The following is a 23,614-nucleotide window of genomic DNA, read 5'->3' on the forward strand; positions in this document are numbered from 1 at the left end:
CGAGCCCGTCAGCCCGCCGCTCTAGCCTCCCGCCGGGTCCTAGCGCTACTCTTGTTCGGCGGCGGGCGGCGGCTGCCCAGCGCCGGTGCAACAGCCCCGCGGGTGAGGCCGGACGGGCTCGGAGCAGGGCGGTGGAGAAGCCCGAAGGGACCCTGGAGTCCCGGCTCTGAGCCGCACACACCCCACCTAGCCACCAGACCTCAGCCTTCTCCAAGAGCTGAGAGTGGAATGCAGGAGTCCTGGCTCCCAGCCCCCTGCTCTAACCACTGCTCCACTCCCATGCCAGAGCCAGGGAGAGAACCCAGGAGTCCTGGCTCCCAGCCCCCTGCTCTAACCACTGCACTCCACTCCCATGCCAGAGCCAGGGAGAGAACCCAGGAGTCCTGGCTCCCAGCCCCCTGCTCTAACCACTGCACTCCACTCCCATCCCAGAGCCAGGGAGAGAACCCAGGAGTCCTGGCTCCCAGCCCCCTGCTCTAACCACTGCACTCCACTCCCATCCCAGAGCCAGGGAGAGAACCCAGGAGTCCTGGCTCCCAGCCCTCACACTATTCTAAATGTTAAACTTCACTCCCCCACCGAGAGTCAGAGCCCCAGAGTCCCCAGCCAGGCTACCCAGTCAATGAGGGCCCAGTAGCAGGATCAGGGCCACAGTCTGAATCCTGTAATTGCTCTGCCAGCGCACACACCTTCAGCGCTTCGACTGCAGGCCAGCGCCATACTCCGCACCGCACGCCTGCCAGGCGAGTGCGTGGCAGCCAGCCACGCCGTTAACACAAGTGAGCAACCCAAACCGGCAATAAGAAACCCTATTCCCCTGACGCCACCATCAGCTGTAACGCTGACTAAGCCACAGCTGTACACGCTAAGAGCCGCCGCCTGAGGTCAGTAGGAGAAAGAAGCCGCGCTGGGGGCAGTTGCAGCCCAGGGACCCTGGGCCAGGTCAGGAAGGCCTAGTCACCATTCCTCAGCTGCTCAGGGGATGAGATTCCTGCATTCCTCCTTCCTTCCCTCTCACCAGCAGGCGCACATTTGCTCCTGGCCCCCCCCCCTGCAGCTGACTGCCGGCCAGCCCCTCTCCCACCAGTGACACTGGGTGGGTTGTGCTGGGGGGCCGCAGGAGCCTGGGGCAATGACTTCCTGACAAGCGTCACAGCCATTTCTCTGCCTGCCCAGAGGTTGCCAGCCGGGGGACTCATGCAGTGCTACCACTTCTTGCTCTTTAAAACTACCCTCTGAGCCTGGGCCCACCCCAGTGCCTGCGCCTGTCTGAGCCAACCTTAAGAACTGGCCCAGCTAGGCCGGAAGCCTGCGGCCAAGGGCAGCCAGCCCCGCTTCGTCAGGCGGGCACCCAGGGGTGGCTCAGGAGGGATCCCCCTGCCGTCCAGCTTGGTTTAGTTGGGGTGGGCCCTGCTTTGGGCAGGGGGCTGGACTTGATACCTCCTAACGTCCCTGCAGCCCCAGGAGGCGGTGACCCTAGTGGTGCACATGGGCCCAGGCCGGGGTGCACAAACTGGACCCCCGGAGGCAGTGACACTAGTGGTGCACATGGGCCCAGGCTGCGGTGCACAAACCGGACCCCAGGAGGCGGTGACCCTAGTGGTGCACGTGGGTGCAGGCCAAGGTGCACAAACCGGACCCCAGGAGGCTGTGACCCTAATGGTGCACGTGGGCCCAGGCTGCGGTGCACAAACCGGACCCCAGGATGCGGTGACCCTGGTGGTGCATGTGGGTGCAGGCCAGAGTGCACAAACCAGACCCCAGGAGGCGGTGACCCTAGTGGTGCATGTGGGCCCAGGCTGGGGTGCACAAACCGGACCCCAGGAGGCGGTGACCCTGGTGGTGCATGTGGGCCCAGGCCGGGGTGCACAAACCAGACCCCAGGAGGCGGTGACCCTAGTGGTGCACGTGGGTGCAGGCCAGGGTGCACAAACCGGACCCCGGGAGGCAGTGACCCTGGTGGTGCATGTGGGCCCAGGCCAGGGTGCACAAACCAGACCCCAGGAGGCGGTGACCCTAGTGGTGCACGTGGGTGCAGGCCAGGGTGCACAAACCGGACCCCGGGAGGCAGTGACCCTGGTGGTGCATGTGGGCCCAGGCCAGGGTGCAAAAACCGGACCCCAGGAGGCGGTGACCCTAGTGGTGCACGTGGGTGCAGGCCAGGGTGCACAAACCGGACCCCAGGAGGCGGTGACCCTGGTGGTGCATGTGGGCCCAGGCCGGGGTGCACAAACCAGACCCCAGGAGGCGGTGACCCTAGTGGTGCACGTGGGTGCAGGCCAGAGTGCACAAACCAGACCCCAGGAGGCGGTGACCCTAGTGGTGCACGTGGGTGCAGGCCAGGGTGCACAAACCGGACCCCAGGAGGCGGTGACCCTAGTGGTGCATGTGGGCCCAGGCCGGGGTGCACAAACCGGACCCCAGGAGGCGGTGACCCTAGTGGTGCACGTGGGTGCAGGCCAGAGTGCACAAACCAGACCCCAGGAGGCGGTGACCCTAGTGGTGCATGTGGGCCCAGGCTGGGGTGCACAAACCGGACCCCAGGAGGCGGTGACCCTGGTGGTGCATGTGGGCCCAGGCCGGGGTGCACAAACCGGACCCCAGGAGGCGGTGACCCTAGTGGTGCACGTGGGTGCAGGCCAGGGTGCACAAACCGGACCCCGGGAGGCAGTGACCCTGGTGGTGCATGTGGGCCCAGGCCAGGGTGCACAAACCAGACCCCAGGAGGCGGTGACCCTAGTGGTGCACGTGGGTGCAGGCCAGGGTGCACAAACCGGACCCCAGGAGGCGGTGACCCTAGTGGTGCATGTGGGCCCAGGCCGGGGTGCACAAACCGGACCCCAGGAGGCGGTGACCCTAGTGGTGCACGTGGGCCCAGGCCGGGGTGCACAAACCGGACCCCAGGAGGCGGTGACCCTAGTGGTGCATGTGGGCCCAGGCCGGGGTGCACAAACCGGACCCCAGGAGGCGGTGACCCTAGTGGTGCACGTGGGCCCAGGCCGGGGTGCACAAAGCGGACCCCAGGAGGCGGTGACCCTGGTGGTACACGTGGGCACAAGCCGGACCCCAGGACGGATGGAAGGGTTGGGGGAACGCGGGGGTCCCCGGAGGAAGCCGTCGAACCCCCCGCAGGGCCAAGGGGCGCAGGGGGAAGGTCTCAGGCTGCGTCCCTGCCGCTGTCTGGAAACTTCCCCCCGCAACAGCTCCCGGCTCGGGCCTCGGGGTGCTGCTGCGGAACAGTGTGGGGGGCGCCCCGGGGTGCGGGCAGCGGCGGCGCCCCGACTTGGGGCTTGGCTGAGCACGCGGCGGCCCCGGCCCCGCGGGCGAGGAGACGCGGGGGGCGGGGGGCGGGGAGCGGCTCCGCCCGGAAGCCAGAGGCCTCGTGATCGCGGCGGGGCCGGGCCAGGCCGAGCCGAGCTGAGCCGAGCCGGGGGCGGGCTGGAGCGCATCGCAGCGGGGCCGGGAACAGGGCCGGGCCGGGCCGGAGAGGGGCGCAACCAGCGCGCGGCTCCCCCCGGGATTCGGGGCGCGGGGCGGCCCCCCAGGTGGTCAGGGGGCTGGGGCCCTACGCACGGTGGGTGGGCAGCCCCCCAGGTGGTCAGGGGGCTGGGGCCCTACGCACGGTGGGTGGGCAGCCCCCCAGGTGGTCAGGGGGCTGGGGCCCTAGGTACAGGGGGTGGGCAGCCCCCCAGGTGGTCAGGGGGCTGGGGCCCTAGGCACAGGGGGTGGGCAGCCCCCCAGGTGTTCAGGGCGCAGGGGCTGGGGCCCTAGGTGCAGGGGGTGGGCAGCCCCCCAGGTGTTCAGGGCGCAGGGGCTGGGGCCCTAGGTGCAGGGGGTGGGCAGCCCCCCAGGTGGTCAGGGCGCAGGGGCTGGGGCCCTAGGTGCGGGGGGTGGGCAGCCCCCCAGGTGGTCAGGGCGCAGGGGCTGGGGCCCTAGGTGCGGGGGGTGGGCAGCCCCCCAGGTGGTCAGGGCGCAGGGGCTGGGGCCCTAGGTGCGGGGGGTGGGCAGCCCCCCAGGTGGTCAGGGCGCAGGGGCTGGGGCCCTAGGTGCGGGGGGTGGGCAGCCCCCCAGGTGTTCAGGGCGCAGGGGCTGGGGCCCTAGGTGCAGGGGGTGGGCAGCCTCCCAGGTGGTCAGGGCGCAGGGGCTGGGGCCCTAGGTGCAGGGGGTGGGCAGCCCCCCAGGTGGTCAGGGCGCAGGGGCTGGGGCCCTAGGTGCAGGGAGTGGGCAGCCTCCCAGGTGGTCAGGGCACAAAGCCCCTCAGACAGCGGCAGTGGCAGCTGGGACCCTCCCTGCCTCACCTGATGCTGGGGGGGCCGTGCCAGCTGCTCCAACATGAAGCGAGCCGGGACGCTGCGGCAGGTCTCGGACTTCAGCGACTTCACCAGCGGCCGCCATCTCCGGCAGCTGCTGAGCCAGCGTGAGCCAGGCGAGGCATCTCCCCACGTCCAGACCAGCCCAGACGGGCAGCACCTGCTGCTGCTTCTCCGGGGTCGGCTGCCACCGCAGGTACTCGCCTTCCAGCGCCTGGGCACCAGCGGGGGAACCCTGGAGAGGAGCTGGCAGCCGCCCCAGCCACCCGTTGTGGGGCTGCTCTTCCTGCCGGGCCCTGCAGCGCTGACCTGGGCGCTAGCCATTGTCTGGGAGCAGGGCAGGACCGAGGTCTGGAGGTTCATGCCCACGGCGGGCTGGCAGCTGCAGCAAACCCTGGAGCTGTGCCATGGGGCCCGGGCGCGGATCGTTTCCATCTGCAGCCAGGGGGGCAGCCTGGTCTGGTGTGAGGAGAGACCCCCCTCGGATGCTCACATGGACCCTGGCAGGGGGGCCTTCAGGTACTGCATTTGCACCAGGGTTCTGCAGGTGGGGGAGCAAGGGGCACACCTGGGCCCCCTGAGAATAGTGGTACACAACAGCCCCCAGTACCATCTCCTGGCTTCACCCCAGCACGTCTTTCTGGTGCCCACCGGTGCCACCTTTGCCAGCATCGCCACGTTCCTGCTCGCCTGGTGCCCACAGGAAGCCAAAGTCACCGTGGTGTCCCCCTCCCAAGCGTTCGTCCACAGCGAAGCCCTGCGCTCCGGCGACTTCAGGAAGCTGGTGTTTGGGTCCGTGGGTCTCCTCTTGTCTGCAGCGCCTCTAGACATTCGTACCTGCGCCCTGTCCAGCTGCGGGGGGCTCCTGCTGCTCAGCACGCAAGGCACAGTGCACCTGGTGCAGCCAGATGGGACCTGGAGACACGTCTGTGATCTGGGGGGCAGCGGCCTGGCCCCAGGAGACCCTGTGCAGCTGATGGCCTTTGGCAGCACCCTGGCCTGTGTGCTGGCAGGGGCCCTCTATCTCGTTGACTTGTCCAGTGGAAGGCTGATGGAAAAGAAGCTCCTGAGCTCCAAGGAGGTGCAGCTCCTGGAGCTCCCACGGGGGGAGGGGGAGGAGGAGGAGGAGGGGGTGCAGCTCCTCACCCCCGCTGGTATCTATCGCTTCGGCTTCTCCAGCCTGGAGGAGGACGGCCGGCCTGAGCCCACCCTGGTGGAGATGGTCTTTGAGGAAGCCTGCAAGTACTACCAGCGGCGCAGCCTCAGCAGCGCTCAGCTGACGGTGGAGAAGCTGAAGAAGGGGGACATGTTCCAGGCGCCCATCGTGCTCTCCTCCATCCTGCAGCACAGCCTGCCCCACAAGCCGAAGGCCGCCAGAGGCCTCCCTGAGACCTATGCCAAGCTGCTGAGCACCATGAGCGTGGATCTCCAGAGCTACCTGAGCCTGGAGCTCCTCAAGTCCTGCGTCGTGGGCGCGTCACAGAGCGACGTTGACAGGTGCTGCGAGGAGCTGGTGGAGCAGGAGGTCAGCCGGCTCCTGTGCTCGGACTTGGACCGGGAGAACCTGGCCTATTTGAACGCTGTCTTTGGTTCCTTCCCCCGGGCCGCCTGGAAAGCCATCCGGAGCAGCCTGCAGCTGCAGCAGAACGGAGACGGCCTCTTGGTGGCCAGGGCCACCCCAGAGATCTGGAAGAAGGTCTTGGGGGGCCCTGTCCTGAGCTGGTCCCCACAAGAGGAGCTGGGCCCCAATGGGGTGGTCCCGCTCTTTGAGCTCATCTGCGGCTGCCTGCACAGGTTCAAACCCAAGTGGCTGCCTCGCTTTGTGGCACTGACCCAGCAGTGCGCCGGCGCCTCCTGGCCGTACAAAGAGGGCCCCGAGGGCCGGCTGCCCCTCTACAGGAGAGCGCTGGCGGTGCTGCCCGGGAAGCAGCACCCCACGGCTGCTGACAGCGAGCTGGAGATCGAGCTGCTGCTGTGCAGTGAGCGGCCCAAGGCCGTCCTGCAGGCCGTGCAGCTCCTCATCCACCTCCGGAGGTGGCAGCGGGTGGTGGAGGCGGCTGAGACGTTTTCCAAGCTCAGCCCGTTGCTCAACAAGGAGATCTTCGCCACCCTCCTGGCACAGTTTGCCCAGCACCGGGACCTGGACCCGTACCTGGCCACCTTGTGGGAGCTGTGCCCGGCTGACCTGACGGTCCCCGACATCCTCAGCACCGTCCTGCAGCACCTGCCCTGCCCGGAGGGCGACCCCGCTCCTTTCTGTGCCAGGGGGGCACCGCTGACCGTGGCCTTGCTGAAGCCACTGTTGCACAAGGTGGCCCAGCGTCAAGGCACTCGGGACGAGCTCTATGCTGACGTCTTGCAGGGCTCCCCGTTCCCGCCGCCCACCCCCCCGAGAGAGCACAGAGCTGTCCCAAAGGCAGCCCTGGACTTGGCGCAGCCAGTGGACACCCACAGGGCTCCTGCCCTGGACACTAAGCCAAGCGACGCTGTCTGAAAAGCCGTGTCTGGAGCGGGAGCGAAAGCCTGGGGGGTAGCGGGGTCTGTGTGGCGAGAAGCACAGCCCCGCTGGGGCAGGGCAGCAAAGCCCAACCTGCCCCATTCCTGCCAGTGCCAGAGAACCCATTCTGCTCCAGGCAAGCTCCAGATACTGCGCAGTTCAGGGGCAGGAGCCGATCTTGGGGGGGAGGGTGTTTACTGCCGTGTCGGGGGGCAGGGGAGAGCGTGTGCAAACGTGGGCACTGCCTGCAGGTGAGAGCCCCCCACAGCACCCCTCTGAGCTCGGCTCTGGCTTCCCGCCTGGGGCTAGGCAGGGGATCAAGCGCAGGTCCCTGGGACCTCTGCACGTGCCCTGACAGCCGCTGCAGTCTGTCTGTCTGCCCCCTTGCTAGCGTCCGGCTGTCCCTGTGGGATCGGTTCAGCGGCTGCCTGGTTGGGTGAAGGGCTGATTCCCTTTGAAACCCCAGAGAGGGGTGGGTTCTGTCTGCGCCCCAGCCTGGCCCAGGCAGTGCGTGGTGTGTTACGTGGCAGCCATGTAGGAGGCAAACGTAGACCTGGCCTGGCCTTTTCTGTTCCCAGCCCTTCTGCCTGCGCTCTGAGCTTATCTCAGCCCTCTCAAGAACTCAGCGGGCTGGGTCCGGCAGGGCTGGTCCTTACGCCGCCTACCTCTCTGCGAGCTCGGCCCTGGCAATGGCTGTGCTGCAGGGCCTGGGTTCTGGTCCCACCTCACCTGTTGGCTGCCCACAGCAGAGAAAGGCAGCCCAGGGCTCGCTTCGCCTGGGGAGAGGAGGGGAGAGTCAGCCCCTGCGTGAGGGCAGCCAGGGGGAGCTCACCGGATGTGTTATCTGCGGGAGGGGAACAGTTTAAAGGAACTCGCGCTGCCGGAGTGGTGTTTGAACCGTGAGAGGTGCTGGGTAGCCTGGGAGAAGGGGCCTGGCTGGCTGGGTGCTGAGCCCTGGGGCCCCATGATCCTGCTGCCTGTCTGCAGGACAGCCCCTGCCCAGGCTGGGAGCGTGCACAGGGGTCTGCGTGCTCAGGGTGAGGTGGGGCTGTCTGGTTTTGGGAAGCGTCAGATCCCTGCGGGCACACGTTGGTCAGGGAGGGGCAGCCTGTGCCCCCCAGCAGGCAGAAGGCAAGATCTGGGTGGTGTCAGCCGCAGGCTGTCCGCTAGCAGTGGGCTGTCAGGGGCTATGTATATGCACAGCTGCAGGGAGGGGCATCTGCTCCATGACTGCCCCATCCTCCTGGGCCTGGGTCTGGGTCTAGCGCAGAGCCCGTCTGCCAAGCAGTCCCCGAGCCGTAAGCTGCCTGCTGGTCCCAGTTCCGTCGGGGTCAAGTGTCCCGAGCCAGAGGCTGGTGCTGTGGGGATTGGCTGCACCAGAACCCCGCCGCTGGACTTCCCAGTCGCACAGACACCCTATCCTGGCAAGCCTGGAGCCGGGTTCACTCCAGAGCACGAGCCTTTGTGTAGACAGCTGTCTGGGGCTGAGGAGATGGTGTGAGGACTGGCACCAGCCTGACTTCCAAAGCAGGGATGAGCCATACCAGCCTTGCTTCTTCTGCCCTCCTTGCTGTCCTTCCCGTCCCATCTCACCGGGGCAGGGCTGCCGTGGGCAGCTGCTGGCTGGGCCAGGAAAGCTCTTGTTTTAATGAGGCTGTGGGGAAGGGGCTGCTTCTTGGACCTGGTCAGCTCCCTGCCCTGCCAGCAGGCCCTGTGCCAGCCTCTCCTTCCCCCGGCTCATGGGCGTGTCGTGGAAGGGCTGGTATAAGTTCTCTGGCAGGTCGCCAGGGGAATGGGCCAGAGGTGGGAGGTGGCTGCGCCTGTGGCTCTACTACCTGCAATATTAAAAGGTGTTTAGCGACTGCAGCTGGTCCCTTTCCTGTCTCGCCGAGTGGCAGGGCTGGGGCTGGGGGTTTGCCGGGCTGGCAGCTCCAGGGAGAGGCTGGGGGCTGTGCAGCTGGGAAGCGTCCCGGGAGCAGCTGGAAGCTGCAGCAAGGCCTAGCCCCACTCCCCGGGGGAGAGGAACTGCCCGCCATCTGCCGGGCTTGTTCTCAGTCCAGCTTTGTTCCCCTGGCAGAGGGGAAGTGGGTCGCTCCTTGCTGCAAGCCACAGCAATGCCCAGGGCCTTGCAGCAGCTGCCCCCAGCAGGCCTGGAGCGCCCAGAGGGCTGCATGGCTCAGCCCAGGGGCTGGAGCTCCATGCAGGGGGGGGTGCCCCTGAGCACTGGAAGTGGCCAGGTGGGGCAGCTGGAGAGGAGGGGGCTGGCCAGGCTAAGGCCTTTGGGTGCCCGCATGGGGCAGGAGATGTTTGACAGGTAGCTGGGTGCTGGGCTCTGGGGCGGGTGGGCAGAACATGCCCCCAGGACCAGCAGCTCAACTGTTCCAACCCCTGCCTGGCCTGGGCTGCTGCCTTTCACCTGGCTGGAGCCCCACGGCGCCTGCCAGCCTGCAGTGTTTCAGCCTGGGGGCAGGGCTTGTGTGGGTGGACAGCACCGCCTCGCCCTTGGGCGGCGTGGGGCAGAGCACGCCTGCCCTCCCCAGAGTTCTGCAGCCCCTCTGGCCAGCAGGGGCGTGGGGGTGGGGGGTGGCAGGCAGGATGAGTGTGGGGCCTGGGCTGAAATCCACCTGCTGGGAAGAGGGTGAGGCAGCCGGTTGGGTAAGCGGCAGCCTCTGCAGGCGTACATGGCCTGGAGGCACCCCAGCTTGCGGAGTTGCCTGGGCCGGTGGGGGGTGGGTGTTTGGTGGCCAGTGGCGTGCGTCCCATGGGTGGGTAACCCAGGCAAGGCCTGGTGTGGGAAGGGGGCCACGGGTCTGCCCTTCCCCCAAGCCAAGCAGGCCCAGTTCTCCCTGGCCCCTGCCTCCGAGAGCCTCCCTTGCAGCTTTGCTTGGCCATGTCCCAGCCCGGGGCTCTCTGCCCCTGCCACCATGCCCAGCCAGGGGACGCTGGTGCAGTCTGCACCCACCCGGGTCTCAGAAAACCAGGGCAGCTACCAGCCGAGACAGCCTGGGCTGGGCCAGACTAAGATGGACCTGAGACCCGGCCTAGCCCAGGTGCCCGCACCAGCAGCCTCCCAGGGCCTGTGCTGTATGGGGGCAAGTTCTGCCCCACCATGCTGGGCCTGGGCTCTCCACAGGGTGGCTGCAGCACAGGAAGCTGGGCAGGGTAGGGTTGGACTGATGCCCCCCATCCCCTCTGTGCTGGGGCAGCTCCGTGCCAGGGGCTGTCCCAGAGGCTCCTCAGGCCAAAGCTGCAGGCGGTTGCCCCTTTGGCGCAGGGCAGCTGCATGACGCCCTCCTGTGGGGTGAGGGGCATGCGGGCTGGACGCTGACCCTGGCACTGCGGCTCGGTTGCAGCCAGAGCCACCAGCTGCAGCATCTGAGGGGGACAGTGAGCTGGACAGCCCCCGGTGCATCCCAAGGGACCTAACACCGCGCTGGGGCCTGTGGCCGTTCTGGGGAGGGAGCACAACCTGACACGGTGACCCCCTGCAGCCCCGGGGCTGGTGCCATCTGGTCTCCCATCCCTCGCTGCTGTCAGACCCTGAGGGCCAGCGGCAGGGGCCGGTCCCAGGCGGAGCGTGAGCCCAGCTGAGCCCTGGGGCTGCACGACCACATTTTCCTCTTTGTCGAGTCACTAATCGCTCCTGCGAGGCGGGGGCCCCCTCCCCCAACAAAAGCAGAACCGACTACCCCCAGTCGCTCCTGAGGCCTGCCAGCTGCACGGAGCAGGAAATCCTCACCACGCTCAGCCACGGAGGCGTTGCTCCTGCCAGGCGCGACCGCGGGGCCCTTTTCCTGCCGCCGAAGGGGCTGCTGAGCGCCAGGTGGGCTGGGCTCCAGCCAGGCCCTGCTCGGGTGAGAGGGCAACAAAGCCACTCCAAAGGGGCAGGGCCGCCGGGCAGGAGGCAGCTTGGCCCCAGCATCCCAAGCAAGGCAGGGGGGTGGCTGCATGTTGCCGCAGCTGCCAGGGTGGCTGCATTGCTCCAGCATGAGCTGGGCTGGAGGCACAGCCTCCTGCCGGCCAGGGACCCTGTTCCCCACTCAGCGACTCCCAGCCCTGCTGCTGAAGCAGGCCCAGCTAGCGCCCAACCCACGGGCTCCCCCCCCGGCTGTGTGCCTGGCCTTGGGGTGCCCTGCGGAGCTGGAGCCCAGGCCCTGCTTCCTCGCTGCCGGATGCTGGGCCCACCAGGGAACACGCCCGGGTCCTGCTGGGCTGCCCAGACCCTTCCTCCCCATGGTACAGGAACCCGGACGCAGCATCCCCTGCAGGCAGGGTGCCAGCTGGCCCTCGGGTCCTGCCCTTCTGTGCAGCTCAGTGCCCTGTGCAGGGGAGGCAACCCACCCCCACCCCTTCACCAGCAGCATTCAGGGACGGGCGCCCCTCTGAGCACAGCAGCCGCTTGCTGCGGCTCCTGTGAGCTGGTAGCCCCAGGCCTGAGCACAGGCGCTTGGTTCCCAGGCCAGCTGGCTCAGTGTGTGGGGGGTGGGGGGCCACAGCCGCTGCACCAGTCCTACCAGTGCTTGTACTGCCCGCAGCAGCACCCACCCTGCACCCCCAGCCCAGCCCATCGGGCCACAGCCCTGTCCCGGGGTGGGGGTGGGCTCAGCAGCACCCACTGGGGTGTCTCCTGCAACATGAGCCCCGCCCCGGCCGCCCTCCAGTTCCCCTTTCGCATCCCCATTCAGCCAGCGGGACGTCGCCGGCTGCAGCGCTTTATTGGTTCCATTGCAGGGGGCAGCAGCAGCCAGGCCGAGGGCGACTCCCCTTCCTGGCATCACCCCCTGCAGGCCAGGGGCAGTTGCATGGCCAGAGCCAGGTACCGGCAGGGCCCCCCACCACGCCACGCCGACCAGGGGGCCTCCTCCACAGGCAGCAGCCAGCCCAGGCCAAGGCCTGCAGGGCCCCAAACAGGTAGAGCCAGGAACGCGCCTGGAAGGAGCCCAGCAGCGGGGCACAGACTGTGCTGGTGCTCCTGGCACCAAGCAGCGTGGGGCAGAGATCGGGACCCATGGGCACCAAGGAGGGCAGAACCAGCCAGCAGGCATCCTGGCACCATTCCTGTGATCAGGGCCGGGGGTCAAAAGCGGCCTGACCCCAGGGAGGGAGGGAGGCTGAGCCCAGAGGGGTCCTGCCCCTAGTTGCAGGGTCCCCTTCTTTTAAGTTAAACTCCCGCGCCCCGCATGGTGACGGGAGGGGGAGGGGTGCTGGTTCTTCCCCCAGCCCCCGCCGCCCAGCAAACAGCTCTGGGCTGGAGTGCAGTGCAGTGCAGTGCAGGGGCTATGTACCACAGCGTCGCCGAGGGACAGATGTGGGCTCCCAGGGAAGTTCTGTGAGTTGCTGAGCAAACGGGCGCCTGGGGGTACAGGGGGTGGCAGGGCTCGGTGGAGCTGGCGCAGCCCAGTGGCTGGTTCGATGCATGGGCCAAGGCGAAAGGGTCCAGGTGTCCCAGGAGACCAGCGGGTGGCGGCCGCCCTCTGCTCCCTCCAGCAGCACCATGGGCCCTGCGCGGGTGGGGGCAGCACCCAGCGGGGCTCCCACGACTTCCTCAGCGCATCTCTACCCGGGGGAATTTAAACTGCGGTGCAGCCAGAGACCTGCAAAGCCAAGCAGAGAGGGCAGGTGTGGGGAGGAAATCCAGCCAGGAAGAAGGGTGGGGGGGTGGGGAGCTGGGTCACCCCCGTACCCAGGGCAGGGGGCAGCCGGCCTGTTCCACACCTGGCTGCTGGCACAGGGCGGGCATGGGGGACGTGCCCCAGTGCAGCCTCCTCAGTGAACGGTGTCTGTGGGCCTCAGGACCCCTGGGAGCCAGGAAAGCCTGGAGAGGCCCCTGCCCCCCGCCCCACAAGAGAGAACTGTCCCCTACCAGCCCAGCATCCCCACTGCTCGCCGTCGGCCTGGACGCTTGGCCCCTCCACGCCCCGGGCACCCCCTGGCTGGGCACCGGCCTCCCCCACCCCAGCCCCTCACCATCCCCCCGAGCCCACCACCATCCTGGGGGAGCTGGCGCAGTACTCACAGCTTCAGGGCTTCCCCGTTGCTCCTGTGGGGAGAGGCAGGCGGTCAGTGGGCACGGGCACAGACACACTCCTGATCCCGCCCCTGTGCTGCCAGCTGGTCCATACAGGGCAGGGCCCCCAAGCAGCAGCCGCCTGCGCCCGCCAACCAGGCCTCACGCGGGGGCTGTGGGCACGTACGCCCCCTGCTCTTGGGGAGGGCAGGAGCCAGGCACTCGGCCGCACCGGGGGAACCCATGAGCATCTGCCTGCTCCGGGTCGGGTCGGTCCTGGCCTCCCCCGGCAGGGGCCAACCACACAGACCCCCACGCACCCCAGGCTCTAGTAGCAGGACCCCCCCACGCGGGCCAGAACCAGCACCTGGCTGGCCCACGGGCACAGTGAGGGCGGGTGAGCGCTGTGTCACTGCTGGTGCCCTCGTGGGGGTCTGGAGAGCAGTGGAGGGGTTCAGCCATGGCGGGGGTGTGGCCTTGTGGGAGGAGGTCAGCCATGGCAGGGGCTCAGGCAGCCTGGGTGGGGGGGCTGGCCCCGTGGGCGGGGGTGGGGGTCGGCCATGGCAGGGGTGCGCCCTGGGGTAGTTGGCCATGGCAGTGGGGGCTGGCCCCGTGGGCGGGGGTTTTGGCCATGGTGGGGGCTGCGCCCTGGGGGAGTTGGCCATGGTGGTGGGGGCTGGTCCCGTGCGTGGGGGAGTCGGCCATGGCGGTGGGGGCTGGCCCCATGGGCAGGGGTTTTGGCCATGGTTGGGGCTCTGCCCTGGGGTAGTTGGCCATGATGGTGGGGGCTGATCCCGTGGGCAGGGGGGTGGGCCATGGCAGGGATGTGCCCTGGGGCAGTCGGCCATGGCGGTGGGGGCTGGCCCCGTGGGCGGGGTTTCGCCCGTGGCAGGGGTGTGCCCTGGGCCGGTCGGCCTTGGCGGTGGGGCTGGCCCCGTGGGTTGGGTTTCACCCGTGGCAGGGATGTGCCCTGGGGCAGTCAGCCATGGCGGTGGGGGCTGGCCCCGTGGATGAGGTTTCGCCCGTGGCAGGGGTGTGCCCTGGGGCGGTCGGCCATGGCGGTGGGGGCTGGCCCCGTGGGCGGGGTTTCGCCCGTGGCAGGGGTGTGCCCTGGGCCGGTCGGCCTTGGCGGTGGGGCTGGCCCCGTGGGTTGGGTTTCACCCGTGGCAGGGGTGTGCCCTGGGGCGGTCGGCCATGGCAGTGGGGGCTGGCCCCGTGGGTTGGGTTTCGCCCGTGGCAGGGGTGTGCCCTGGGGCGGTCGGCCATGGCGGTGGGGGCTGGCCCCATGGGCGGGGGTTTCGCCCGTGGCAGGGGTGTGCCCTGGGGCGGTCGGCCATGGCGGTGGGGGCTGGCCCCGTGGGTTGGGTTTCGCCCGTGGCAGGGGTGTGCCCTGGGGCGGTCGGCCATGGCGGTGGGGGCTGGCCCCGTGGGCGGGGTTTCGCCCGTGGCAGGGGTGTGCCCTGGGCCGGTCGGCCTTGGCGGTGGGGCTGGCCCCGTGGGTTGGGTTTCACCCGTGGCAGGGGTGTGCCCTGGGGCGGTCGGCCATGGCAGTGGGGGCTGGCCCCGTGGGTTGGGTTTCGCCCGTGGCAGGGGTGTGCCCTGGGGCGGTCGGCCATGGCGGTGGGGGCTGGCCCCATGGGCGGGGGTTTCGCCCGTGGCAGGGGTGTGCCCTGGGGCGGTCGGCCATGGCGGTGGGGGCTGGCCCCGTGGGTTGGGTTTCGCCCGTGGCAGGGGTGTGCCCTGGGGCGGTCGGCCATGGCGGTGGGGGCTGGCCCCATGGGCGGGGGTTTCGCCCGTGGCAGAGGTGTCCATGCCCACTGCCCAGTGCCGGAGGCTCCTTACTCGTAGGCGTCGGTGAACTTCATGCGCCGGTAGTACTTCGCGAGCCGCACAGCCAGGATGATGCTGGGCAGCAGGAAGACGGTGCACCAGCCCAGGCTGAACCAGAAGCCGTTCTGGCAGGGGAGAGGCCCAGAACCGTCAGCACCCACCCAGCAGCCCCCCAGATGGATCCTCCCAGGCGGTGCCCCAGCCCCAGGGCTGAGGATGGGGCCTGTCTCATCTAGCCAGCGGGTGAGTCAGCGCAGGGCCGGATGTGCCCGCGAGCAGAGCCCAGCCCCGGCCCAGCCATGCCCAGCACTGCCGGCTGCACTCGCCCCCGGGCTGCCTGCGAGCGCGGGACCCTTCCCAGGTCCCCTGCCAGGCCGGCCGTGCCGCCAGAGCCAGAGGGGCACTGAGTGCAGCCCGGCCCCAGGGAGCCTCTGGGACTCTCCAGCCCCCACTGCCAGCAGAGCCGGGCCCAGTGGCGCCAGGGATGCCCAGCCAGGGCGGCTCAGTCTGCATCCCGGCATCCCAGGGCAGCAGCCAGAGCCAGCACGTTGGGAGTGTGACACCCCGTCACTCTCACGGCTCTGCCGGCCCCCGGCCACTGCCCACGCAGCCCCCGCTCAACGCCTACCCCGCCTCCGCCCCTGCCTCCGCCCCTGCCCTGCCCCTCACCAGCGAATCCACGATGTAGCTGCAGGCCACGGTCGCAGCCACGTCTACCGCCTTGGCGGCCGGCCCACAGCGCCCCACCTCGCCCATCAGCTGGGGACCAAAGCAGAGACGGGCACGGCCATCAGCACCTCCTTGGGCATGGGTCTGCCCGCCCCACGCCCACCCAGCCCTGCTTCCCCCCACCCTACCCGGCCCTTCCCTTCCCTTCCCTCCCTGCCTGCCACCCCCAGGCAGCAAGCCCCAGAGCTCCCACAGCCCACACCTGCCTGGGGCTCTGCCCCCAGCTCCAGCAAGAGGAGTGCCGGGGGTACGCCCCACTGCAGAGAGAACCCCCAGCATGCCCCGCCCTGCCCAGGCCCAGCTCGTTAGCATCTGTGACGTGTTTTGGGGAGGCACCGGTGGTGTGGCAGCGCCAGGCACTGGGGGTAGCGTGGGAGTGCACCAGGGCTCCAGGCACACAGGGACACACCCAGCAAGGCAGGACAGGGCAGGGCCACCCCTCACTGCCAACCCCCATGCCCAGGCGCAGGGCAGGGGCCCCTGCCAGGTCCCTCACCATGCTCTTGGCCCAGGCGACGTAGAATTCGAAGTAGCCCAGCAGCATGTGCAGAAAGGCCCAGCTCTCCTGGGGGGACAGAAGGGTGAGGGCTGGCACCTGGGCTCAGGGGGCCCGCTGGGGGCAGAGCTTTAGACCAGCTGGTGGGGAGGATCCCACACATCCCCAGCCAGGGAGGCAGCGCCCTGCCCTGGGCATCCCCCCTGCTGGGCACAGGGTGCTCCATGGCTTCTCCCCCGCATCCCCATGACCTGCCATGCAGCCAGTCCCCTGGCGCCGGGGGGGTGCCAGGTCCCTCCCACACCCTGGGGCCCGAGGCCGGGGGAACTCACGTTCCTGACGATCTCCGTAACCTGGGAGTCGAGGAAGGTCTGAGCCGCCTGGAGCTGCTGCAGCGTGGCGTTGATCTGCGCCTGGGGACATGAGCAGGGGATCGGCGGCTCTGCCAGGCCCTGGCTGCTCCCTGGGGCACAGAGGGAGCCCCCCCAGCCGGGCTGCCTCAGTGGGACGCAGCCACCGGCGGGGGGCAGCTTCTCCACAGCGGTGGCTGGATCCCCTTTGGCCCATCCGGCCCCCGGCACTTCACCAGTCCAATGGCCGTCCCCCGACTGCACAGGACCCCACTGCCAACCCACAGCGCCTGCCGGCCCAGCCCCCTCCCCCCGAGCCCACAGCCCCTGCTGGCCCAGCCTCACAGCCCCTGCCAGCCCAGCCCTCTCCCCACCCATGCCCATCACTCCTGCCCCACAGCCCCTGCCGGCCCAGCCCCCCGGCTCCCAGCCCCACAGCTCCTGCCAGCCCAGCCCCCTCCCTGCCGGCCTAGCCCCCTCCCTCCCATCCCACGGCCCCTGCCAACCCCACCCCCTCCCCGCCCCTGCCCCTCCCTCCCAACCCACAGCTCCTGCCAGCCCAGCCCCCCCCGGGCTCCCAGCCCCACAGCTCCTGCCAGCCCAGCCCCCTCCCCCGCAGCCCACAGCCCCTGCCAGCCCCACCCCCACCCCGCCCCTGCCCCCCCTCCCAACCCACAGCCCCTGCCAGCCCAGCCCCCTCCATGCCTGTGCCCCTCCCTCCTGCCCCACAGCCCCTGCCCACCCAGCCAGCCCTCCCCCCTTGCTTCCGGGGCAGGGTGGGGAGCCCTTGGACAGCACCCCCTGCTGGCCACTGACAGAGCTGCGGGCAGGTTGCCCACCCCCCTGCGCTGGTGACGACAGCCTGGGGCAGGTGCGCCAGGCAGTGCTGCCCACAAGGGGGATGCTGGGGCAGCGGCAGAGGGCAGGAGCCATTGGGCTGCCCAGGCCTGGCTGTGCCACCTGCCCCGTGAGCGCCAAGCACCCAAAGGGGGACCCCTCCCCAGCCACAGCTTACCGACACCTGGGGGGCGGCTGCCTGCAAAGTCTGGATGCTGCGCTCTAGGGCTTGCTGGGGACGGAGAGAGGAGGGTTAAACGGGGGGGGCACCAGCCAAGGTCTCAGCCCCTCAGGACAGGCTTAAGGGCTGCTCACCCACCCGCCCGCCCGCTGCCAGTGAGGGGGACGCGGGGGGCAGCAGGGGGGTCACTCACCTTCTCCGGGGGAAAGTGGGTCTCCATCTGCCCTTGCAGCTCCCTCAGCTCAGAGGCCTCCTGCTGCAGCTCCTGCCTCATGGTTGCATTGTCCTGAGCCGGGGGTGGGGAGAGTCAGAGCCCCGGGCCCAGCCCCAGCCCCAGCCCCAGCCCCCTGCCTGCTGGGGCAGGGCAGGACCGCCACGGAGGGACCCGGGGAGCCCCTGGGGACCGGCCCACGTGCTCCGCCCCCTCCTGCGAGTCGGGAGCACTGGGCGAAGGAAGGGCCCCCAGGCGGGGGGAGGCAGTGAGCGGGGTGCCTGCGCCCCACACCAGCGCTCCCGGCTCAGGGTCTCAGCCTCACTCACCGTCACATTGGCCAGTCCCTCCAGCTGCAGCGCCAGCACCAGCAGGTCCTGCCCCGTCAGGTTCCTGTCCAGCTGGGAGGGGCAGCAGAGAGCGGGGGCTCAGCCGGGGAGGGCACAAAGCTGGTCCCACAGGACAGCACCGGGGTGACCAGGGTGAGGTGGGGGGCATGGGGCTCCCTGCCCCTCTGCTCTGGCTGCCCCCGAGCCCTGCCCCCACTACACTGGCCAGGATACCCAGCCCCCCCTGCCGGCCACCTTCACCATCCAGCGCTTGCCCCGGCCCTGCCCAGCCCCACCTCCCACCCCACACGACAGGGATGGGAACCCCAGCGTGGAAGCAGCCCCAAAGGCTGCTGGGGCTGAGAACAACACAGGGCACAACAACCCCATAGAAATACCCCCAGGCGCCATAACCGCCCCCCTACAGGCTGCCCCTGCCAGCCCACCTGCTGCAGGGCACTGGTGAAGTTGGGCTGCAGGCCCGAGGCACCAACATCCCGGAGCAGCTGCTTCTGGCTCTCGCTCAGGAAGGTAACAGGGTCCAGGCTGATGTTCAGCTGCTGGAAAGCCGCGGTGATCTCGCCAGTGTACTGCGGGGAGGGACTGGGGTCACTGCCAGGCAGCCCCACGCACTGCACAGCCGGGTTGGTCTCAACCCCCACCGCTATGGGGCAGTGCCCCCAGCAGGCAGCCCCAGGCACTGCACAGCCGGGACGGTCTCTGCCCCCACCGCTATGGGGCAGTGCCCCCAGCAGGCAGCCCCAGGCACTGCACAGCCGGGACGGTCTCTGCCCCCAGCCCTATGGGGCAGTGCCCCCAGCAGGCAGTCCCAGGCACTGCACAGCCGGGACGGTCTCTGCCCCCACCGCTATGGGGCAGCGCCCCCAGCAGGCAGTCCCAGGCACTGCACAGCCGGGACGGTCTCTGCCCCCACCGCTATGGGGCAGTGCCCCCAGCAGGCAGCCCCAGGCACTGCACAGCCGGGACGGTCTCTGCCCCCAGCCCTATGGGGCAGTGCCCCCAGCAGGCAGCCCCAGGCACTGCACAGCCGGGACGGTCTCTGCCCCCAGCGCTATGGGGCAGCGCCCCCAGCAGGCAGCCCCAGGCACTGCACAGCCGGGACGGTCTCTGCCCCCAGCCCTATGGGGCAGCGCCCCCAGCAGGCAGCCCCAGGCACTGCACAGCCGGGACGGTCTCTGCCCCCAGCGCTATGGGGCAGCGCCCCCAGCAGGCAGCCCCAGGCACTGCACAGCCGGGACGGTCTCTGCCCCCAGCCCTATGGGGCAGTGCCCCCAGCAGGCAGTCCCAGGCACTGCACAGCCGGGACGGTCTCTGCCCCCACCGCTATGGGGCAGTGCCCCCAGCAGGCAGCCCCAGGCACTGCACAGCCGGGACGGTCTCTGCCCCCAGCCCTATGGGGCAGTGCCCCCAGCAGGCAGCCCCAAGCACTGCACAGCCGGGACGGTCTCTGCCCCCAGCGCTATGGGGCAGCGCCCCCAGCAGGCAGCCCCAGGCACTGCACAGCCGGGACGGTCTCTGCCCCCAGCCCTATGGGGCAGTGCCCCCAGCAGGCAGCCCCAAGCACTGCACAGCCGGGATGGTCTCTGCCCCCACCGCTATGGGGCAGCGCCCCCAGCAGGCAGCCCCAGGCACTGCACAGCCGGGACGGTCTCTGCCCCCAGCGCTATGGGGCAGTGCCCCCAGCAGGCAGCCCCAAGCACTGCACAGCCGGGACGGTCTCTGCCCCCACCGCTATGGGGCAGCGCCCCCAGCAGGCAGCCCCAGGCACTGCACAGCCGGGATGGTCTCTGCCCCCAGCGCTATGGGGCAGCGCCCCCAGCAGGCAGCCCCAGGCACTGCACAGCCGGGACGGTCTCTGCCCCCACCGCTATGGGGCAGCGCCCCCAGCAGGCAGCCCCAGGCACTGCACAGCCGGGACGGTCTCTGCCCCCACCGCTATGGGGCAGCGCCCCCAGCAGGCAGCCCCAGGCACTGCACAGCCGGGACGGTCTCTGCCCCCAGCGCTATGGGGCAGCGCCCCCAGCAGGCAGCCCCAGGCACTGCACAGCCGGGACGGTCTCTGCCCCCAGCGCTATGGGGCAGCGCCCCCAGCAGGCAGCCCCAGGCACTGCACAGCCGGGACGGTCTCTGCCCCCAGCGCTATGGGGCAGCGCCCCCAGCAGGCAGCCCCAGGCACTGCACAGCCGGGACGGTCTCTGCCCCCAGCAGGCAGCCCCAGACTCGCCACACGGACCTGGCTGACGTTCAGGAGGTCGTCCAAGGAAATGGCCTGGCCCAGCTGCAGGGTGCTCCACAGGGACTCATCGTGCTGGCAGTTGCTGTGGGGTGGAGAGCAGAGCTGCGGGTAAGTCAGGCTCCCAGGCACCCCGCGTACACAGACACAGGCACTCGGGGTCCAGCCCACGCCCCAGGCAGGCAGGGCTGCAGCTCAGGGCTCTGAGGGGCACCTCCATCCCAGGGCCCTGGGGCTGTGTGACACAGGCCCCCAGCCCTGAGAGCGACCCCTCCGCGCCTTGTGGGCCTGCTCCTGAGCTGGGCGTGATTCCAAGCAGAACAGAATCGGGCCCCGCCCCACGGGCAGCGAGGGAAACTGAGGCACGGGCAGGGAGGTGCCCCAGGCAGGGCCTGCACTGACTTGTACACGCTGGAGAAGGTCACCGTCCCAGTCGGCAGCTTCAGCATCTCTGACAGGTTGAAGTTCCTGCTCAGGCCCAGGCTGTCCAGGAACTGGAAGCAAAGGAGGGGGTGGAGCAGCCGAGGCCCCGAGACCCTCCCCAGGTCTCCCTCCTGGTCCCACCGCCCCACCCCTCCCCCCAGCACCAGGTCCCGGGGACGGGGACGGCCCCTCTGTGGCGAGCCGGGCAGGGCGGTGCCGGGGCTCTCACCTGCAGGAGCTGCCGGCTGTGCCAGGGCTGGCAGACGAGCGTGTGGACGTTGCCGCCCACCAGGAAGATCACCAGCACCAGCAGCATCAGCAGCCAGGAGAAGAGGAAGGTGAAGCCAACGCCCCTGTGAAGGCAGCACCAGCCTGAGCTCCCGGCACTGACCTGGCCGCCCGGCGCTTGCAGACCCTGGGGCTGGGCACTGCCAGAGGCACCCCGGAGACAGTCCTCCTGCCCCCACACCCAGACACCCCAGGGACGGCCTCCCCCCCCCACCCAGACACGCTGGGGACGGCCTCCGCCACCCCCACCCAGACACCCTGGGGACGGCCTCCCCACCCCCACCCAGACACCCCGGGGACGGCCTCCTCCCCCCGCACCCAGACACCCCAGGGACGGCCTCCCCCACCCCCACCCAGACACCCCGGGGACGGCCTCCTACCCCCGCACCCAGACACCCCAGGGACGGCCTCCCCCACCCCCACCCAGACACCCTGGGGACAGCCTCCTCTCCCTGCCCAGACACCCCAGGGACGGCCTCCCCCACCCCCACCCAGACACCCCAGAGACGGCCTCCCCCCCCCACCCAGACACCCCGGAGACAGTCCTCCCCCACCCCCACCCAGACACCCCGGAGACAGTCCTCCTCCCCCCCGCCCAGACACCCCAGGGACGGCCTCCCCCACCCCCACCCAGACACCCTGGGGACGGCCTCTCCCAGCCCCACCCCCACCCAGACACCCCGGGGACAGCCTCCCCCACCCCCACCCAGACACCCCGGAGACAGTCCTCCTCCCCCCCGCCCAGACACCCCAGGGACGGCCTCCCCCACCCCCACCCAGACACCCTGGGGACAGTCCTCCTCCCCCCGCACCCAGACACCCCGGGGACGGCCTCCCCACCCCCACCCAGACACGCTGGGGACATCCTCCTCCCCCCCGCTCAGACACCCCGGGGACAGCCTCTCCCAGCCCCACCCCCACCCAGACACCCCGGAGACAGCCTCCCCCCGCCACCCAGAGACCCTGGGGACAGCCTCCTCTCCCTGCCCAGACACCCCGGGGACAGCCTCCTCTCCCTGCCCAGACACCCCGGGGACAGCCTCCTCCCCCCCGCTCAGACACCCCAGGGACGGCCTCCCCCCCCCCACCCAGACACCCTGGGGACAGCCTCCTCCCCGCACCCCAAGATCCCGGGGACAGCCTCCTCCCCCCAGCCCAGACACCCTGGGGATAGCCTCCTTCCCCTGCCCAGACACCCCAGGGACAGCCTGCCCCACCCCCGCCCAGACACCCCGGGGACGGCCTTCACCCCCGTCCAGACACCCCAGGGATGGCCTCCTCCTCTCACCCACAGACCCTGGGGACGGCCTCCTCCCCCCCGCACCCAGACACCCCTGGGACGGCCTCCTCCTCCCGCCCAGACACCCCGGGGACGGCCTTCACCCCCGCCCAGACACCCCAGGGATGGCCTCCTCCTCTCACCCACAGACCCTGGGGACAGCCTCCTCCCCCCTGCACCCAGACACCCCTGGGACGGCCTCCTCTCCCCCACCCAGACACCCCGGGGACGGCCTTCACCCCCGCCCAGACACCCCAGGGATGGCCTCCTCCTCTCACCCACAGACCCTGGGGACAGCCTCCTCCCCCCTGCACCCAGACACCCCTGGGACGGCCTCCTCTCCCCCACCCAGACACCCCGGGGACGGCCTTCACCCCCGCCCAGACACCCCAGGGATGGCCTCCTCCTCTCACCCACAGACCCCAGGGATGGCTTCCTCCTCCCTGCCCAGACACCCCGGGGACGGCCTCCTGCCCCCGCCCAGACACCCCAGGGACGGCCTCCTCCTCCCCGCCCAGACACCCCTAGGTTGGCCTCTTCCCACCCCCCGACAGCCCAGGGATGGCCTCTGCTCCCTGCCCAGACACCCCAGGGACGGCTTCTCCTCTGTGCCCCACCTCCACACAGACCCCATTCTGCCTGTGTGATGTGACTGGGTTTTTACTTTGCCTATGAAGCCATTTTACGTGTGCGTGTATCTATTGCCCCAGATATAGAGCCGGGGCCGGGCCGGGCGAGGTGTCTACGTGAGCCGAGGATTCCCTGAGTCTGTGTGAGCAACTTACTCATCTGTGCCGTGGGCAGGCAGAGTTCTGGGTTTAGCTCTGGAGCTGGGTTAGAAATGTTGAGTGCTAAGAGCCACACTAGGAGGGGTGGTCGCTCCCCAGCCAGGGTGATGGGCTGGAAAAAGGCTCAGTCAGCCAGTGCACCTCTCAAGGACATGGGACTTCTCTCCTGGGAGCATCCACGGGCCACAAGAGCTCACCTGGGTCAGGTGACGTAGGGCTCAGCAACAGGATGGAAACCAGATGCCCAGACGTCCATCAGTATGAATATGGACTGGGGCATGCTGGCAAATCCAACAGCCAATGGCAGAGAGCCACAGCAGCACACCTGGGACAGGTGAGGCGGGCTTTGCAGTGCCTGGTGGGAAGGAGAAAGGGCTTTTTCCCACCACAGGAGAAAACTGTACAATGGGCCTAGCAGTCTGCATCTTTGTTCCTGTTGCAGCTGCTGGCTGCAGCTTGCCAGCTCCTCAGTTCTCCAGTAACTAGGGCTGTGTACCTGGAATCACACCCCCCATACGGGCTGGACTTCCAGAGACTGTCAGGAATCAGCACAGAACATCGCTGGCTGCATCAATCGCTGTCCTTGATGTGTGTAAAGTATTGCTTGAACCATTCCCCTCTCTCCCCCTGTTCTTTCTTTCTTTGCTAATAAACCTTTAGACGTTTCGATCTGACGGATCAGTGGGTGTGGTGATTTGAGTAAGATTCAAGTATATCTTGAGCGGAGACTGGGGCTGGACCCTTTGGGGCCTGGAAGAATCTGTGTGGAGTTGGTGAAACAGGTTTAAGAGCTGCCCACCTTTGT

At 69.3% G+C, this 23,614-nt stretch overlaps 2 protein-coding genes across 5 annotated transcripts in view; one reads left to right on the forward strand and one right to left on the reverse strand.

Moving 5' to 3' along the window:
• Nucleotides 1-4,144: 4,144 nt before the first annotated feature.
• On the forward strand, nt 4,145-8,669 carry HPS6 (HPS6 biogenesis of lysosomal organelles complex 2 subunit 3). The gene has a single exon (XM_074999953.1). It carries the CDS (start codon nt 4,333-4,335, stop codon nt 6,802-6,804), a length of 2,472 nt encoding a protein of 823 aa, XP_074856054.1. The 5' UTR covers nt 4,145-4,332; the 3' UTR covers nt 6,805-8,669.
• Nucleotides 8,670-11,506: 2,837 nt separating this feature from the next.
• Nucleotides 11,507-23,614, reverse strand: part of LOC142015628 (prominin-1-A-like) — a 39,389-nt gene continuing 27,281 nt past the window's right edge. For all 4 annotated transcript variants that reach the window (XM_074999317.1, XM_074999316.1, XM_074999315.1 and 1 more), the window contains 13 exons: nt 20,684-20,807; nt 20,434-20,525; nt 20,032-20,116; nt 18,224-18,367; nt 17,778-17,849; nt 17,431-17,523; nt 17,235-17,288; nt 16,202-16,282; nt 15,870-15,938; nt 15,314-15,403; nt 14,657-14,769; nt 12,824-12,847; nt 11,507-12,401 (listed from right to left, as the gene is read on the reverse strand). In XM_074999317.1, the coding sequence (XP_074855418.1) occupies nt 12,353-12,401; nt 12,824-12,847; nt 14,657-14,769; nt 15,314-15,403; nt 15,870-15,938; nt 16,202-16,282; nt 17,235-17,288; nt 17,431-17,523; nt 17,778-17,849; nt 18,224-18,367; nt 20,032-20,116; nt 20,434-20,525; nt 20,684-20,807 (1,090 nt within the window). In that variant the 3' untranslated portion in view covers nt 11,507-12,352. The remainder of the gene's footprint in view (nt 12,402-12,823; nt 12,848-14,656; nt 14,770-15,313; nt 15,404-15,869; nt 15,939-16,201; nt 16,283-17,234; nt 17,289-17,430; nt 17,524-17,777; nt 17,850-18,223; nt 18,368-20,031; nt 20,117-20,433; nt 20,526-20,683; nt 20,808-23,614) is intronic.

Source organism: Carettochelys insculpta, chromosome 7 (genome assembly GCF_033958435.1).
Source record: "Carettochelys insculpta isolate YL-2023 chromosome 7, ASM3395843v1, whole genome shotgun sequence".
Taxonomy (NCBI): Eukaryota; Metazoa; Chordata; order Testudines; family Carettochelyidae; genus Carettochelys; species Carettochelys insculpta.